Source organism: Pistacia vera, unplaced genomic scaffold, assembly GCF_008641045.1.
Source record: "Pistacia vera cultivar Batoury unplaced genomic scaffold, PisVer_v2 Contig80, whole genome shotgun sequence".
Classification (NCBI taxonomy): domain Eukaryota; kingdom Viridiplantae; phylum Streptophyta; class Magnoliopsida; order Sapindales; family Anacardiaceae; genus Pistacia; species Pistacia vera.
In genome coordinates, this window is record NW_022196668.1 from 551,171 (window position 1) to 567,802 (window position 16,632).

The following is a 16,632-nucleotide window of genomic DNA, read 5'->3' on the forward strand; positions in this document are numbered from 1 at the left end:
TACCCGGTTCGTACCCGGCCCACCCACCCGTTTTGTCAGGTCTAGCCTAAAGATCAATAAAACCGAAACATTTGTCTATCCCAAACTGCAGAAGCATGACAGGGGCTAAAATGACCTTTTCGGTTTTAATTGGACTAATAATATTTCTTTAAATATTAGGGATGAAAATGTTATTAACTCTAAAAAAGCAGAAGAAAGAGAGTGGGGAGGTGGCTGCTGTGACTGTGACTGTGACTGTGAGTCGCGTGACTGGCCAGTGACAGTATAAAAACTCCTTGTCGCTCTTCACAAAACTTTCCTCTCTCTTAGGGATTGAGATTGCAGGCAGAGTCGTAGCAGCCACACAAAACCAAAATGGATTGATAGTTTCTATTTCCATCCAAATTTTTACTGTCTCCACCCCTTTCCCATCGGTAAATTTCATCTCTCTGATTTTAAGTTACTGCCTGTTTGAAGATTTCTTTATTTCGTTTTTTTTTTTTTAAATGCTTGTTTTCTTCAGATCGGGTGTGTTTGTTTCCTTGGAAACAACATTTTCGTTTTCCCAGAAATTTGTTGCTTCTTGCTCTTTGTGCTGACGTGTACTTTTTTGGTAGTTATTGTGAGAAATGTGTTGATTAGGTTTTCTTTTAGTGTATTTTTGTGGGTTTTGTTTCAATTTTGCATTTATGATGATCTTTTGTGGTTTTGTGGCTGTGTTTGGTTAGGGTTTTTGTGTTTTGTTGCTCGAATTTGGCGATCTCTTGGTCAGAGCTGGTTAAGTGGCTGGTAAGGTGAACGCTTTTTTGTACTTTAGTTTTATTTTGGTGGGTGATTTTTATGAGCTGATTTTTTGCTAAATATTGTGCTGTTGTGATATGGTTATGGTTACTATATTTAGTTTGTGAACAATTGGGTGTTTATGGGGTTTGATTATGTTTTGGGGGGTTTTTAGAATTTTCTATTTTTAGTCTTGATTGCAGATTTTCCATATTAAACCCCATGAGGCTAGATTGATAAATGATAAGACATTATATTTGGATAGAAGTGCATTAAATTACTCTGGAGTTGTAGGACTTGACTTGTGGTGTCTTTTCAGAGTGGGTGGTGTTTTGTCGTAATTGTAGTTGGAGCATATTGAGAGGTGTTTACGTGCATTTAGGAGGATGAAATTCTGTGGAGTTTTTGCTGAAAGATGTTGAAAAGTTTGGAAATTGTTCGTATTATATTCAGGACAGTGTCTCATCTGTTGGTTGGCTCTTATTGGTGGCACTTAGAAGAGTTTTACTGGTGTTTTTACAAAATTTTCACTGTGTATTGGAATTACTTTGGATGATGGTTGTAGTGATATTTTTGTTATTTTTTAGTGGTTATGTTTCAGATAGAGTATCTTTTCCAAATGTGTGCTGTAATGCTATGGATAGTGAAGAAGAAAATGACATTTGGATAGAGATTTGTTTGCTCTACTCTTTTCTGTAATAATTGCGAGGTTGAGAAGTGGATTAGCTGGAGAAAAATTGTCCTAGTTTTGTGGTGTCATTGTGCCTCTTTTTTTGGATGACTTGTGCAAATTCTAGATATGTGTGCTCCATGGCTCTACTTATATTTTTTGGTACAGTCAGCTTGTTCACTAAGGTGTAAAAATGTGCACTGTTTTCTATAAGTAAAAAAGAAGCGCTGGGTATGCAATTCAGGAGGCCTTGTAGGCTGATCCGTCTCTTCCATTTTTTCAGAAATGTGTTGGTTTCTAGTATCTGTCTTAGAGTTGTAGGATGTTATGATAGCTGTAAATTTGCTGATATACTTCAAAACTTTGAAAGTGAACTGGTTGATTTCTAGGGGTGGGACATTTCTAAAGCTCTCCCTGGATATTATATTTTTGTTTCTGTTTTATTTTAGACTGAGATTTTTTTTTTTTTTTTTGGTTTCTAGCGAGCGGCTAATGGGTCTAGATATTTTAGAAGGCTGAGATGCCTTAGAGAATGCTCATCTATATGTCTGTCTTGATGTTAGGTCTTTGAAATGTGCTGACAAAAGGTTATCTTACATCGAATGATCTTGTTATGTTGTGATTTGAACTCGTTGGAAAGGGATTGAAGTTTCTTGAGGGTGTTGAACTTAATTCCTTTGTGTCTTCCTGTTGTTCCTGCATAAACATTTTCAGATGGTTTCATCTGATACAATCTGAGGGGCTGTTCATAAGTCGTTGAAAATGTAATTGTGTTATAATATAGTCCTCCGATGTTTCATCTTATTATTTTAAATAGGAACCTTTGCAAGTTCTTAGGTACATCACTTTGACATAGATTGTGGCCTGGAGGACACTTGTTTTGTTTTTATAAAGTTTATAATGATTGCGCAGTTGTAAATGGTATTCTTTCTTGAATTTAAATGATCAAATTGGGGATCTGATGTATTAATTATGATCTGAAGCCATCAAATTTGTAATGTTTTATTTTTAGGTATTTGTTGTTGTGGCACATTGAAGCTTTAGGAAATAAATTTTTCTCATTTGGTCATTACTTTGATTGTCATTGCTGTCAATGTTTTATTTATCTTGCTTTGGCCATTATGTATTTGATTTCAATGCTAATGTTAAAGGTTTTATTGGGCGCTTTTATCATTTTAATCTTTTGGTAATAATTTATTTTAACTTTTGTGTATTTATATGATGGTCACTGTGTATTTATATATTATCCCCATTTTCTTTCTAGATTTCTGCAATGGAAGACAGCCAATCAGTTGCTATGCTCATGGACTCTACAACCTCTAAGATACAACAACTTCAGAAAGCGTTTGCTGAACTGGAAAGTCACCGAGCCATAACCCTTAATTTGAAATGGAAGGAACTTGAAGAACATTTCCATGGCCTTGAGAAGTCCTTAAAGAGACGCTTTCATGAGCTGGAAGACCAAGAAAAGGAGTTTGAAACCAAAACAAGGAAAGCTCGAGAAATGTTGCTGAAGCGGGAAGCTGTTGTTGTGGCCAAAGAACATGCCTCTTTGGAGAAGCTCCAAAAGAAGAGAGATGCTGCCGTCTTTGCCATTACTACTGCTCTAGAGAAGCAGAGGAAAGTGTCATCTGCAGAGCCTATTGTTAGCAATGATTGTGAAATCAGGGCAGTAACTGTGGAAGACAAACTGATGGATTCTATGTCTGTTGAAAGTAACTTGGAAAGTATCAAAACCTCTTCTGAGAGTGAAAACGTGGAGCTGAAGGCTTATCCACAGTTATTTAAACTGTGTGAAGAGATGGACTCAGAAGGCTTGCACAAATTTGTATCAGACAATCGTAAGAACCTTGCTGCCCTGAAGGAAGAGATCCCACTTGCATTAAAGGCTGCAGCAGATCCAGCCCGCTTGGTGTTGGACTCTTTGGAGGGTTTCTATCATGTGGAGGTGCCAAATGTGGATGGAAAGAAAGATTCAAGCTTATTGGGTCTCCGCAGAACCTGCATTATGTTGATGGAATGCCTTAGCGTTTTGCTAGCAAATCTGGATATGGTTTCTCTTTCAGCTGTAATCTCAGAAAATGTGAAGGAGCAGGCAAAGGCAATTGCTGAAGAGTGGAAACCTAAGTTGGATGCTCTTGATGTTGAGGATAGGAATGGAAATTCCTTGGAGGCTCATGCATTCCTGCAACTTCTGGCCACTTTTGGTATTGCTTCTGATTTTAATGAGGAAGAATTATCAAGGCTCATACCAATGGTCTCTCGTCGACGCCAGACAGCTGATTTATGTCGGTCCCTTCAGTTATCAGAAAAGATGCCAGGTTTGTTCTTTCATCTGAATAAAAGGTTGGAAAATGTGGATGAAATGTTAATGCATGCCATTTTGGTCGATAACTTACCAACATTCAAACATAATATATATTTTTACCAAAATATTGTGTGATTCATAATATTCTGAGTAAACCAAAATACTATGGCATTTGTCCTAGATTTTGAATGGATGGTATTTGGTTCAGTTAGTTACCATGAAGGTGAGTTTGAATTTGGGCCTTTTGACAGCAAGAAGGTTATACATGCTATGCTCACTGTCATCTTTGTAAAATCCCCAAATAATTTTAAACACTAGATTTAATATTCCATCTTTGCTGAAATAATATTTTATTTTTATAATTTTCCTCTTAAGATAACTGCTGCAAGTGGTCCTTTTGTTTTGATTAACATCATCAACCATGATCGTCATTTGTCATGTGTTGAAAAACTTTATATGGGTAAGAATTGAAGATCAATTGAACATTTTGTATTTCCTTGAATTTTGCTTATGCCTCTTGTGGAGTAAGTTAATGAAATATTCTTTGTTGAAGTATATACTATTTAACCCTGATTGATTAATTCAACATATGGTACTTGTTGGTTGATAAAATTGAGTATTTATGTTCACTTCTATCATTTCATGTTATCTTCACTGCTCTTCATTGTTTTGCTTTGTGGGTTTGATCACTTATACAGGTGTTATTGAAGTTCTGGTTAATAGTGGAAGGCAAATTGATGCAGTTAACCTGGCTTTTGCATTTGAGCTTACTGAGCAGTTCTCACCTGTGCCTTTACTAAAATTCTACTTGAAGGAGGCTAGAAAGGCTTCTTCCCCAGGCAAGGTTGGAAATGTCTCTCCCACTGCAGAGGTGTGTTTCTTCCCAAATAATGTGTATATAATAAATGATATTTCTGCATTCCTGCTTTTATAATTCAAGTACAGTTTGGTCCACTCACACACCAAATATATGCAAGTATGGAATGTAATTTGAGAAAATATGGATATATATCAAATTATTAACATCGATCTAATATGAGGCAGCACATCAATGCTAACAAATACTCATGCATGTTCAAGGTGATACTTTGATTTGAGGTATACCAGTAATCAGACCGGCATACTACAATCATCTGGATTTATCACTTTAGAATACTGGCAGATGCTATTACTAATATAACGATAGGTTTACATTTGTAGATGCACTTGTATACATTTGACATTCTTTCTTGTGCTTCAGACTGAGGTGAGTGAACGAGAGCTAACTGCTCTTAAAGCTGTAATCAAGTGCATTGAAGAGCATAACCTTGAGGAGCAGTATCCTGTGGACCCACTCCAGAAACGTGTTGTCCAGCTAGAGAAGGCAAAGGCAGATAAGAAAAGAGCAACTGAAGCTGCAAAGCCTCAACCAAAGAGACCCCGTGCTAATGGTGCAGGATATGGGCCTCGAGTCACTAACGTTGCTGCTGACAAGACATTCTATCCCACTAGAGTCACAGATAGGTATCCACAGTACTTGTATGACAGACCATACGTTTACACCGGACCTGCTGACAACCATGGTCCGTCTCTCCTGGGTTCTGCTACTTACAGCTTCTCTCCCAGTCATGGCAACTACTTTGGAAATGGCTACCAGTACCAGACCCCTTATCTTCACTAATTCGGTAAAGATGGCAGAAAGCAAAGGTGACTATGATCCTCATTTAACTGTTAGCCTTTAACCACTGAGTTCCCTGAAACCTTGCAGTGTATGAATGAATTTAGTATTTGATAAAAAAAAAAAAAAAAAAAAAACAAAAAAAAAAAAAAAAAAAGACACCATGTTAATTTAGTGTACTGTTGTACAAGAAGATATTTTGATCCTCTAATATATGCACTTTGTTTCTGTATGTATATATATTTGTCCTGTGTTTCATATTTTGATTTGATATGGAAAGAACATGAAACAAGCAAATTATGAGAAATCAAGGAGCGTGCAGTCGCCTCTTATCTTGAGGACTGGAGATCAAGATTCAGGGATTAGTCTTTGTTTAAGCAGCTTGTAAATGGGCTGATTGTTAAGATCATTTTTTACTCTTAGTGACAGCGGGGTTGGGACATGTGCAGAAGGAATGCACCAATAAATCCTAGAAAAAGAACTTATAGAATTTGCACCAAATCTATAAGGGGCGCTGGGTTAGGGGTAATGTGAGATTATTAGGGTTATGTCATCTTATGTTATTTAATTATCACGTTTGGTTGTCAAATAATATAAAATTTCGGTAATCTTCAAATACCAATAGTAGTTACTGTTGATAATATTGGAGGTAATCTGATTACTTTTATTTTCTTAGGTACGGTAAGATTATCAGGGTAATCTTGTTTTTGTTACAATTATATCCCTTATTAATAAAATTTTATAACAATAATGCTCTTATTTTTAAATTTATTCACATGAATGTTGCTTTTATTATTTCACCCCAATTAATTAATTTTTTGGATAAAATTACCCTTGAATTCAAAATAAATTGCAGCCTATCCAAGTCACCACCCCCACCCAGCTGTCGTCGGCAACTGTCGTTGCAATTGGAACGGTGCACGGAAGGCTGAAAATGGTCGTCATGCGTCGATATGGTCATTTTCGGTTAGATATCTAGTCAGATTGTGCCAGATCTAGTCGTTAACGGCCATCGATCTGGTCGTTGACTGTCAGATCGACGGATCTGGCCGTTGACGACCAGATCTATCATCGTTCTGGCCGTCAAAGGCCAGGTCCGTCATCGATCTGGCTGTCAAAGGCCAGGTTCGTCATCGATCTGGCCGTCAAAGGCTCAAAGGCTAGATCCGTCATCAATCTGGCCATCAAAGGCCAAATCTCTGGCCGAAAATGGCCATACAGTGCACGGAGGCTATTTCCTGTCTTTCGTGCGTCGTTAGGTTGTCGGCGGCCTCGATGGTTGTCAACGGTCGACAGTGGCTGAGTTGTGGGGGTGCTTTATTGATTTTCCAAACTTTTATTATGGGATTGTTTTTGCTAGGTTTTTAAATGCGCCCCCCGGGGGGGGGGGTGTTGGTTATCAATATTAAAAAATAATATAATAATAATATTTAATTAGAGGATAATTCAGTCATTTATATAACATACCCAATAATTTATTTCTCTTAACCAAACATATTAATATAACATACCTACCAATTAATCAAACACATTTTCCTAAAGATTTCCAATAATCTTCAGGGGTCATTTGGTTGGGGGTTATCTGGGATTACTAGGGTTAAGTCATTTTATATTACTTGATTACCATGTTTGGTTGTCAAGTAATATAAGATATTAGTAATCTTCAAATACCTGTAGTGGTTACTATTGGTAATATTGGAGGTAATCTGATTATCTCAATTTTCTCAGGTATTCTAAGATTACCAGGGTTATCTTTTTTTGTTACAATTCTATTCCTTATTAATAAAATTTTAGGACAATAATGCCCTTATTTTTGAATTTATTTACATGAAAATGGCTTTTACTATCTCACCCCAATTAATTAACATTTTGGACAAAATTACTCTTAAATTCAAAACAAATTACAGCCCACCTAGGCCACCACCNACATGTGCAGAAGGAATGCACCAATAAATCCTAGAAAAAAAACTTATAGAATTTGCACCAAATCCATAAGGGGCGTTGGGTTAGGGGTAATATGAGATTATTAGAGTTATGTCATCTTATGTTATTTAAGTATCACGTTTGGTTGTCAAGTAATATAAAATTTCAGTAATCTTCAAATACCAATAGTAGTTACTGTTGGTAATATTAGAGGTATTCTGATTATTTTTATTTTCTTAGGTATTGTAAGATTATCAAGGTAATCTTGTTACAATTACATTCCTTATTAATAAAATTTTAGAACAATAATGTTTTTATTTTTAAATATATTTACATTAATGTTGCTTTTATTATTTCACCCCAATTAATTAATTTTTTGGATAAAATTGTCTTTGAATTCAAAACAAATTGTAGCCCACCCAAGTCACAACCCCTACCCACATGTCGTCGGCAACTGTCGTTGCAATTGGAATGGTGCACGGAAGCCTGAAAATTGTCGCCATGTGTCGATATGGTCATTTCCGGTTAGATATCTGGTCGCTGACTGCCAGATCGACGGATCTGACCGTTGATGACCAGATCCATCATCATTCTGGTTGTCAAAGGTCAGGTCCGTCATCGATCTGGTCGTCAAAGGCTAGGTTCGTCATCGATCTGGCCGTTAAAGGCTCAAAGGCTAAATCTGTCATCGATCTGGCTATCAAAGGCCAAATCTCTGGCCGGAAATGGCCATACAGTGCACGGAGGCTATTTCCTGCCTTCCGTGCGTCGTTAGGTTGTCGGCGGCCTTGATGGTTGTTGACAGTGGTTGGGTTGTGGGGGTGCTTTGTTGATTTTTCAAACTTTTATTATGGGGTTGTTTTTGCTACGTTTTTAAATGCGGGGGGAGGGGGGGGGGAGGGGGTTGTGTGGTTATATAATCCAAATAATAATCAGGGAGCGTTTGGTTGGGGGTTAAGTGGGATTACTGGGGTTATGTCATCTTATATTACTTGATTACCATGTTTGGATGTCAAGTAATATAAGATACCGGTAATCTTTAAATACCAATAGTGGTTACTATTGGTAATATAAGAGGTAATCTGATTACCTCCATTTTCTTAGGTATTCTGAGATTACCAGGATTATCTTTTTTTGTTACAATTTTATCCCTTATTAATAAAAATTTTAGACAATAATACCCCTACTTTAAAACAAATTTACATACATATTTTATTTCAATTTGCCCTTGTAATTAAAATTTTGACAATATACCCTATATTTAAAATAATTTACAGACCACTACTCACCCAGCCACCACCGCCACTGCCACCCAGCACCACCACGGCACAGCCAACCACCACGGACCACCGTCGGAAAATCGTCAGAGTCCTTGAAAAGGAACGAAATTCCGTGGGAGGTTCCGGAGGCTTCGATATGGCCAAATGGCCAGATCTATTCGGCCATTTCCAGTCAGATCGATGGAACTGGCCGTTAACGCCAGATCCTTGGCCATTACGGCCAGGTCTGGGCAGATCTGGCCGTTAACGACCATGTCCGTGGCTGTTAACGGCCAGATCTAGCCCGACCTGGCCGTTAATGGCCAGATCCATCGATCTGGCCTGATATGGCCGTTTTCGGCCATCGAAATGGCCGAAACGGCCATATCGAGCCTCTTCGTCATGGTGAGGTACTCACGGGTGCTTTCGGAGATTTCCGGTGGTGGTTTGCGGTGGCGGCAGGAGGTGGGGTGATTTCGTCATAAATTAAAGTTTTATATAACGGGGGGTTTTAGCTAAACTGAAATATTGGAGGTTAAATAAATTATTCAAAATTAAATAAAAATACTTATATTAATATTTAAAAGGGGGACAATTTAGTAATTTAAATAATATAGGCTGCGTTTGTTTCAGTTTTGGGAATACTACTTTTAGTGTTCCCAAAAAAGTTAACAGTAAAATACCCAAAAACTCAGATTTTTTGGAATACTACTCACAATATTATTCAAATTTTTTAAAACCCCTTAAATTTGATAATTTAATTAAATACCCCTAAATATTTTTTTAAAATTACAAAAACACCCCAATAATCCACATTTGCCAATTCCGGCCACCACCACCGGAAAATTGCTGGAATCTGGTAGGATGGCGCACTACCGGCTGAATCTGGCCGTAGTGCGCCGATCTAGCCTTTTCCGGCCAATCCACCTGGATCTGGCCGGAAAAGGCCAGATCTTTGGCCGTAACACTCGGTCACGACGGCCAACAAACTTCGTCGTTTACGCCAGATCTGACTGTAGATCTGGCCTTTTCCGGCCAGATCCACCGTGGATCTGGCCGGAAAAGGCCATAGCGACGCATGACCGGCAAGATCCACCGGTCTGCGCCCATACGGCGACTCCGGCCACCTCCGGTGGTGGTCGCGCGCTTGGGGTGTTTGAGGGTGGGTTTTACGGGGGGGGTATTTTTTGTTAACTTTTAATGTTTTATTATAGGGGGTATTTTGTAAAAAAACAAACATAAAGGGTATTTTATTGATTTATAAATTCTACATCGTAATACCCGCCCAATTCAACTTTTTTCAAAAAACTTTTCCCAAAACCCCCAAATTTTGAACCAAACGGAGCCATACCCACCAATTTATTCCCCATAACCAAACATATTCATATAACATACCCATCAACTAACCAAACACATTTTTTTAAAGATTCCCAGTAATCTTCTAAGGTAATCTATCATCCCAGTAATCTAACATTCCTAGTAATCTAACATTCCTGAACCACACGCCCCCTCAATATTACAAAATAATATAATAATAATATTTAATTAGAGGATAATTCAGTAATTTATATAATATACCCACCAATTTATTTCTCCCAACCAAATATATTAATATAACATACTTACCAATTAATCAAACACATTTTCTTAAAGATTTCCAATAATCTTCAGGGGGCGTTTGGTTGAGGGTTATCTAAGATTACTAGAGTTATGTCATCTTATATTATTTGATTACTATGTTTGGTTGTCAAGTAATATAAGATACTGGTAATCTTCAAATACCAATAGTGGTTACTATTGGTAATATTGGAGGTAATCTGATTATCTCCATTTTCTTAGGTATTCTAAGATTACCAAGGTTATCTTTTTTTATTACAACTATATCCCTTATTAATAAAATGACAATAATACCCTTATTTTTGAATTTATTTACATGAAAATGGCTTTTACTATCTCACCCCAATTAATTAACATTTTGGACAAAATTACTCTTAAATTCAAAACAAATTACAGTCCACTTAGGCCACCACCCCCACCCACATGTCTTCGCTTGTCGCCGGCAACCACCGTTGCGGCCTGTCATCGTCGACACTAGAACGGCGCATGGAAGGCCGAAAATGACCGTCGTGTGCCGATATGGCCGTCAACGGCTAGATCAGTTGATCTAGCCGTCAACGGTCAGATCGATGGTCATTGATAGCCAGATTAGATCTGGCCGTCGACGACCATATCTATCACGTCTGGCCATTTCTTGCCTTCTATGCGTCGTTAGGCCGACGGCCTGTGGTGGTTTTCGGCAGTCAGCAGTGACTGGGTTGGTGGGGGTGCTTTGTTGATTTTTCAAACTTTTATTATGATGTTGTTTTTGCTAAGTTTTTAAATGTAGGGGTGTTACAATAATTAATATTAAAAAATAATATAATAATATTTAATTAGTGGACAATTCAGTAATTTAAATAACATATCCATCAATTTATTTCTCCCAACCAAACATATTAATATAACATACCCATCAATTAACCGAACATTCTTCTAAAGATTCTCAATAATCTTCAAAGTAATCTATCTTCCTAATAACCCAATATTCGCTGAACCAAACACCCCTTTACGACATTTGCCATGACTCTATTTGTCTCCAACATCAAAACTTCAATTTGCAACCGCGCTCTTACACTCCTCAAATTGAAATAATGTCTTAAGTTCTATCTACTTCTTCCCCATCTTTGCTAATCTATCTCTCCATTCTTTCTCTCCTCCATCACATTCACAGTTAGTGTGGTAGAGGTGATTCACCGGTTTCTGACAAGTGACAAGGAGAGTGCCGGTGGTGACGGCAAGCGCCAAGGAAAGGTGATTCACTGGTGAGGGCCGTGAATTGACTGACAATGCATAATTCTTTAGGTTTTCAAGAGATAAGTTAACATTTATATTTTAATAATAAAAGTTTATTTTATATATATATATATATCTTAAATAAGAAAATTACTATAATTATTAATTAATTATATTTTTCAATTAAATATACTTATAATTTTTTTGAGTACGGTTTTTTTTCTTTTTAATCTATGCATTTACTTTATTTCTCCTTGTACCCGATATTGGGGACATCATTTGTTCCTAATCCATATCCCTAATCTTGAAAAATCTCAAAAAATTATCAGTTCGATAATATAGGAATTTTTTGGGTAATAAACTCCGTTGGGTTTTATAGTGTAATAATAAGTGATAAATTATTTATTTTTGCAAATAAAATATCTGAATTTTTTTTCATTAAGTAAAAAAAAAAAAATTCCGTACTCAATTTTTTAGAAAAAAAAAAGTTAATATTAGGTTGAAAATCAAATACAAAAGGAAACAAATTAAATCATATTAAATAAATAAATAAAAACAGACTTCCCTCCAAAGTCCAAACTCTACTCTCAAATAAATAGTCATTCCCTCCAAAACACTCGCATTCAAATTTTACCCACATTTGAAAATGAGAATCGCCGAGATTTCGTCACCGGAGATCCGGCAACAATCCAGCCACAACCTCCACCACTGCCTCATCTCTCAACTCGACTCTTTAATTAAACAAACCGAAAATCACCACTCTCCTAACAACCTTTCCACTCTCTCCTCCGATCTCAAACAAACCCTAACTCAACTTACTCAACTTGCTCCCTTTCCCAACAACTCACTCAAGCTTCAACTCTGGAAACTCGCCTACCGGCTCTGGAACTCTTGCGTCGATCTCTCAAATGCCGCCTCCATTTCCCGCTCTTCCTCCGCCGACGAACACATCGCCATTCTTCGCCACGTTGCCGCCGATCTCCTCTCCCTCGCTGCTGACGTCTCCGGCGTTCCTTCTCCCGCCATCAAGTCCGCCTCCTTCTACTACAAAACCGGTCTCATCTGGCACAATCTCAGAAAGTTCGATCTCGCTTCGATTTGTTTTGAAAAAGCCACGGAGATTGTATCCAAGCTCGATATTAAGAAGATTTCCGACTGGGGAGAGAAGAAAATGATATTAGATATAAATATCGCGAGATCTCGGACTGCCTGGGAAGTTCTTGACCGAAAAATCGCGATAAATTTACTCAACCGAGCCAAATGTCTTCTCTTCGGCTCGTTTGACCATTACAAAGCGCTTGCGAATCAGTTCTTGATGTTTGGCAAGAGCATTTTATCAAAACACGACACCGCTTCATTAAACGATGCGCTGAAGCTGATGAACGAAGCGTTGGATCTCTGCGAGAAGGGATTGGATGAAGTGAGAACGCGTGAAGAGATGTCGGAGCTCAAGGATTTAAAATTCAAAACGCTGCGTTTCATATCGGCGGTTCATTTGCAAAAGGGAGAATACGAGAGCGTGATCAAGTGCGTGAGGGTTTTAAGAGAGGGTAGTTTCGGAAACGGTGGTGAGGTTGGGGACCACCACGCGAGTTTGCCGGTTTTGGCAATGAAGGCGTGGCTGGGTTTGGGGAGATACAGTGAAGCGGAGAAGGAGCTGAGGGACATGGTGGTAATTAAGGGGGTTCCGGAGACTATTTGGGTGTCGGCGGTGGAGGCTTACTTTCAGGCGGCGGGAACGGCGGGTGCTGAGACTGCAAAAGGTGTGTTTCTGGGACTGTTGGGACGGTGCCACGTCAGTGCCAAATCTGCGGTCAGAGTGGCCCACAGGGTTGTTGGAGATGATGGGGATGGCGTTAGTGCAGGGGCAGCCAAAGTGAGGGCCAAGGTGGTGGCAGAGTTGGTATCTGATGAGAGAGTACTGGCGCTTTTTGCCGGTGATGCCGCGGCCAAGGATAGAACCACCATGCATGCCGTTTTGTGGAATTGGTAATTTAATGTTTTTTTGTAAGGGATTACACACAATGGATGAAATTGCCGCTAACGATATTAATTCTTAATAATTCTAGTTCTGCTTTATTTGATAATCTTATTTTAATTATAGGATAACAAGAAAAGTTATCTAACCCTTCAAAATCAACCATTAGATAATCTGGGATATAAATCTCAACTCTGTAACTTCGTATGTTTAACTACATTTAATATTAAGTCAGGAAAATGGTCTATGCGTTTATTTGTATGGGTTAGAACTGACTCGAAAATATTACAATTTTTTTGTATGGGTTTTCTACGCGTTTTTGTACTTTAATCTTAATGTGCAGTAAACCTATCGTTGTCCTCGAGTCTGCGGTGTTATTCATTTTTCTTTATTTGTCTTTTGTAGTGCTTCGAATCATTTTCGAGTGAAAGACTATGAGATGAGTGCAGAGATGTTTGAGAAATCGATGCTATATCTTCCATTTGACTTAGAAAATAGAAACCTCCGAGCCAAGAGCTTCAGAGTTTTGTGTCTCTGTTACCTTGGACTTTCTCAGCTTGATCGAGCTCAAGAATACATCATTGAGGCAGAAAAGGTATTTTGTTTAATTGTTATCTAGAGACTAGAGTTTGTTGGTCTATAAGATAATCTATATCTTTAATTACCTATGAACCAAGTCATATTCAACTGTGTTTACTCTTTTTCCTTGTGCAGCTTGAACCCAACATAGGCTCTGCTTTCCTTAAGGTGCTTTCTCTCTATCAAAAACACTTGCACGCACACTTTGCAAATTGCAATCTGAAACAATTTCACTGATAATTTGGTGCTAAACTCAGATTACATAAACACAATATCAAAGTCTCTGTGAGTTCATTTTCTAATGGTTAAATACCAACACGATGTTTCTTCTGTTTTGAGCAGTTCAAAGTCCTTCTGCAAAAAAAGGACCATAAGAATGCTATTAATCAAATCCTGGCAATGACAATCTGCCTCGACTTCACTCCAGACTTCCTTTCCCTTTCAGCCCATGAAGCTGTTGCTTGCTGTGCTCTTCCAGTTGCTGTTGCCGCTCTATCCAATCTCCTAAACTTCTACACGTCAGGACCATCCATGCCATCCATGCCAACAACAGAAGTTGTAGTTTTACGTACCTTAGTTACAATCCTGACTCAAGAACCAGGCAATGAGTCAGAAATCCTCAAATACGTGAAACGAGCTCATACGCGGGCATCTGAACTTGGGCCTGACTATTTTTTTGGCAAAGAGGAGGCTGGAAGACGAGAACAGAATTGGTTTGCAGTGATGTCTTGGAATTTTGGGACAAAATGTGGGAAGGAGAAGAATTATGAATTGTGTGTTGACTTTTTGAGATTCGCTTCAGAATTTTTTGGTGGTTTGGTTGATGGGAAAGTGGAAGAAAATAGTGTCATGGTTTGCAAATCATTAATTCTTACTGTATCTGCCATGATAGCCTTAGAGAATCAAAAGCAGACTGCATTGGAGGACACTGAAGTGAAACAAGCTGTTGAACTGCTAGAAAGATCGGAGAAGGTACTGTATGGTTGTAAATAAACCAAGCCTTGCTACTTCTGTTCGAAATTGTGGAAGCCTATGCCTCATGCTTTACAATTTCTTCTGTTGAAACTCTCTTCACTCCCATATATGCTTTTGGTTTTTCGTTGCAGATACTGACTTCATTGTCACCGGGGTCTATGGAGTCCGAACTCTACTTCATGTATACATTCACCGCCTATGATATACAAGGGAGGCTCAACAATCCAGAATCTCAACAACTCCTTGTAAAGAAATTTGCCAGCTCAAAGGCTTGCACTCCCAAAAACCTCCTCCAGATTGGCCTCGCTGCCTCACAGGGTCCAAGGTCCAATCCTCAAGTAGCCACCTTCGCTCTTAATGAGAGCCTCTCAGCTCTGCTTTCTTGCCCCTCACCTGACTACCAAAACGTGGCCCTAACCGTCCGCAAGCTAATCGCAGTAGCCAGCATTCACAGAGGCGAAACAGATGATGATGCAGTGCACAGTATGTACAAACAAGCGTATCGAATAATGGTGGGGCTTAAGGAAGGTGAGTATCCCTCAGAAGAAGGAAAATGGCTTGCAATGACTGCATGGAACCGCGCAGCAGTGCCGGTGAGGCTGGGGCAGATTGAGCTTGCAAGAAAGTGGATGAATGCTGGAGTGGAAATTGCTGGGAAAGTTGTTGGAATGGAGACTTACAGGGCATGCATGGAGGATTTCATTTCTAGTTTCGAAAATAAATGTCATGAGCACAAAAACCATACTAGTGAAAGCAGGCCTCTGATGGTGTTATGATCCATTATGTGTACGTCTTACAGAAATCACCAGTGGTACATCTATTTTGTAAATTGTAAAGAAACTTATATGCACTATTAAATACATACTCAAAAGAGACTGTAAGGTTAAGAATTATATATCCATGAAAAGCTCAAGTGTTAGACGTTGCATATTTTTGGGTTAATTTTGTGTTTTTTTCCTATTATTTATAAAATTTAGGTCAAATTTTGGCTTCCAGTAATTAGTTAAAGGCAAGGTTTTAAAACCCAGTCTAGGGTGAAACCTAACAAAGCGGCCGGATTTCGGATTGATTGGTTGAATCAGTTTGATTGACGGGTCAAACAGGTGATGTCAACATGTAAAAAAGTTTAAAATCTAACAAAAACACCCTTAAAAATTACATAAGTCTTTATAGGTTTGAAATCTTACAGAAACACCCTAAATTATATCGCCGGCTTCAACAACTCAGCTAAATAGGGATTGTTTCCAGTGTTGACAACATACCCTATCATCACGAAAACTCTCCTCTCAAACTCTTGACCAAAACCTATCTCAACCCACCTCATTCGCCTCACCAATCGTTGGTAGTAGCTTGTTGTTGTCAATTTATTTTTGCAATTTTTGGTCGTTTGACTCACTAGAAAATCACCTTCATCGCCACCCTTCCTCTTCAAACCCCCCAACATCCAAGCCACCAATTGTTCGCCGATCGTTGTCCTAATTTCTAGGGTTTGCCATGAACAGTAAAATTGGTAACCCGGCCTGGTGAATGCCTCGGGTCCTAGTTAAACCGACCGAGTTGGACAGGGTTTTAAAACACTAGTTAGAGGTGGACAAATGTAGCATGGATCGGTTATTTGGTTGAATTATTCAGTATAAGAAAACTTTCTAAAAAAAACAATATCTTACTATGCCATGTAAATTTAAAAATTGA

General features: G+C 38.4%; 2 protein-coding genes across 4 annotated transcripts; both read left to right on the top strand.

Annotated features, from left to right (window-relative positions):
- Window positions 1-262: 262 nt before the first annotated feature.
- On the top strand, window positions 263-5,630 carry LOC116117147 (FRIGIDA-like protein 3). 3 transcript variants are annotated; one of them, XM_031403165.1, is made up of 5 exons: window positions 287-413; window positions 708-773; window positions 2,694-3,750; window positions 4,436-4,608; window positions 4,978-5,630. In XM_031403165.1, the coding sequence occupies exons 3-5, from the start codon at window positions 2,703-2,705 to the stop codon at window positions 5,395-5,397; spliced, it is 1,641 nt and encodes a 546-aa protein (XP_031259025.1). In that variant the 5' UTR covers window positions 287-413; window positions 708-773; window positions 2,694-2,702; the 3' UTR covers window positions 5,398-5,630. The 3 variants fall into 3 exon arrangements, with proteins under 3 accessions (XP_031259027.1, XP_031259025.1, XP_031259026.1); XM_031403166.1 differs by having other exon boundaries at window positions 708-768; XM_031403167.1 differs by lacking the exon at window positions 708-773 and having other exon boundaries at window positions 263-413.
- Window positions 5,631-12,054: 6,424 nt separating this feature from the next.
- On the top strand, window positions 12,055-15,845 carry LOC116117169 (TPR repeat-containing protein ZIP4-like). The gene is made up of 5 exons (XM_031403201.1): window positions 12,055-13,397; window positions 13,792-13,981; window positions 14,101-14,133; window positions 14,308-14,937; window positions 15,072-15,845. The coding sequence occupies exons 1-5, from the start codon at window positions 12,055-12,057 to the stop codon at window positions 15,714-15,716; spliced, it is 2,841 nt and encodes a 946-aa protein (XP_031259061.1). The 3' UTR covers window positions 15,717-15,845.
- The last annotated feature ends 787 nt before the right edge of the window (window positions 15,846-16,632 follow it).

Coding starts and splice junctions, on each gene's coding strand:
- LOC116117147 (XM_031403167.1), top strand. CDS start 2,703: ATGGAAGACAGCCAATCAGTTGCTATGCTCATGGACTCTACAACCTCT. Junction 3,751..4,435: donor GTTATCAGAAAAGATGCCAG/GTTTGTTCTTTC, acceptor TCACTTATACAG/GTGTTATTGAAGTTCTGGTT. Junction 4,609..4,977: donor ATGTCTCTCCCACTGCAGAG/GTGTGTTTCTTC, acceptor CTTGTGCTTCAG/ACTGAGGTGAGTGAACGAGA.
- LOC116117169 (XM_031403201.1), top strand. CDS start 12,055: ATGAGAATCGCCGAGATTTCGTCACCGGAGATCCGGCAACAATCCAGC. Junction 13,982..14,100: donor ACATCATTGAGGCAGAAAAG/GTATTTTGTTTA, acceptor TTCCTTGTGCAG/CTTGAACCCAACATAGGCTC. Junction 14,134..14,307: donor TAGGCTCTGCTTTCCTTAAG/GTGCTTTCTCTC, acceptor TGTTTTGAGCAG/TTCAAAGTCCTTCTGCAAAA.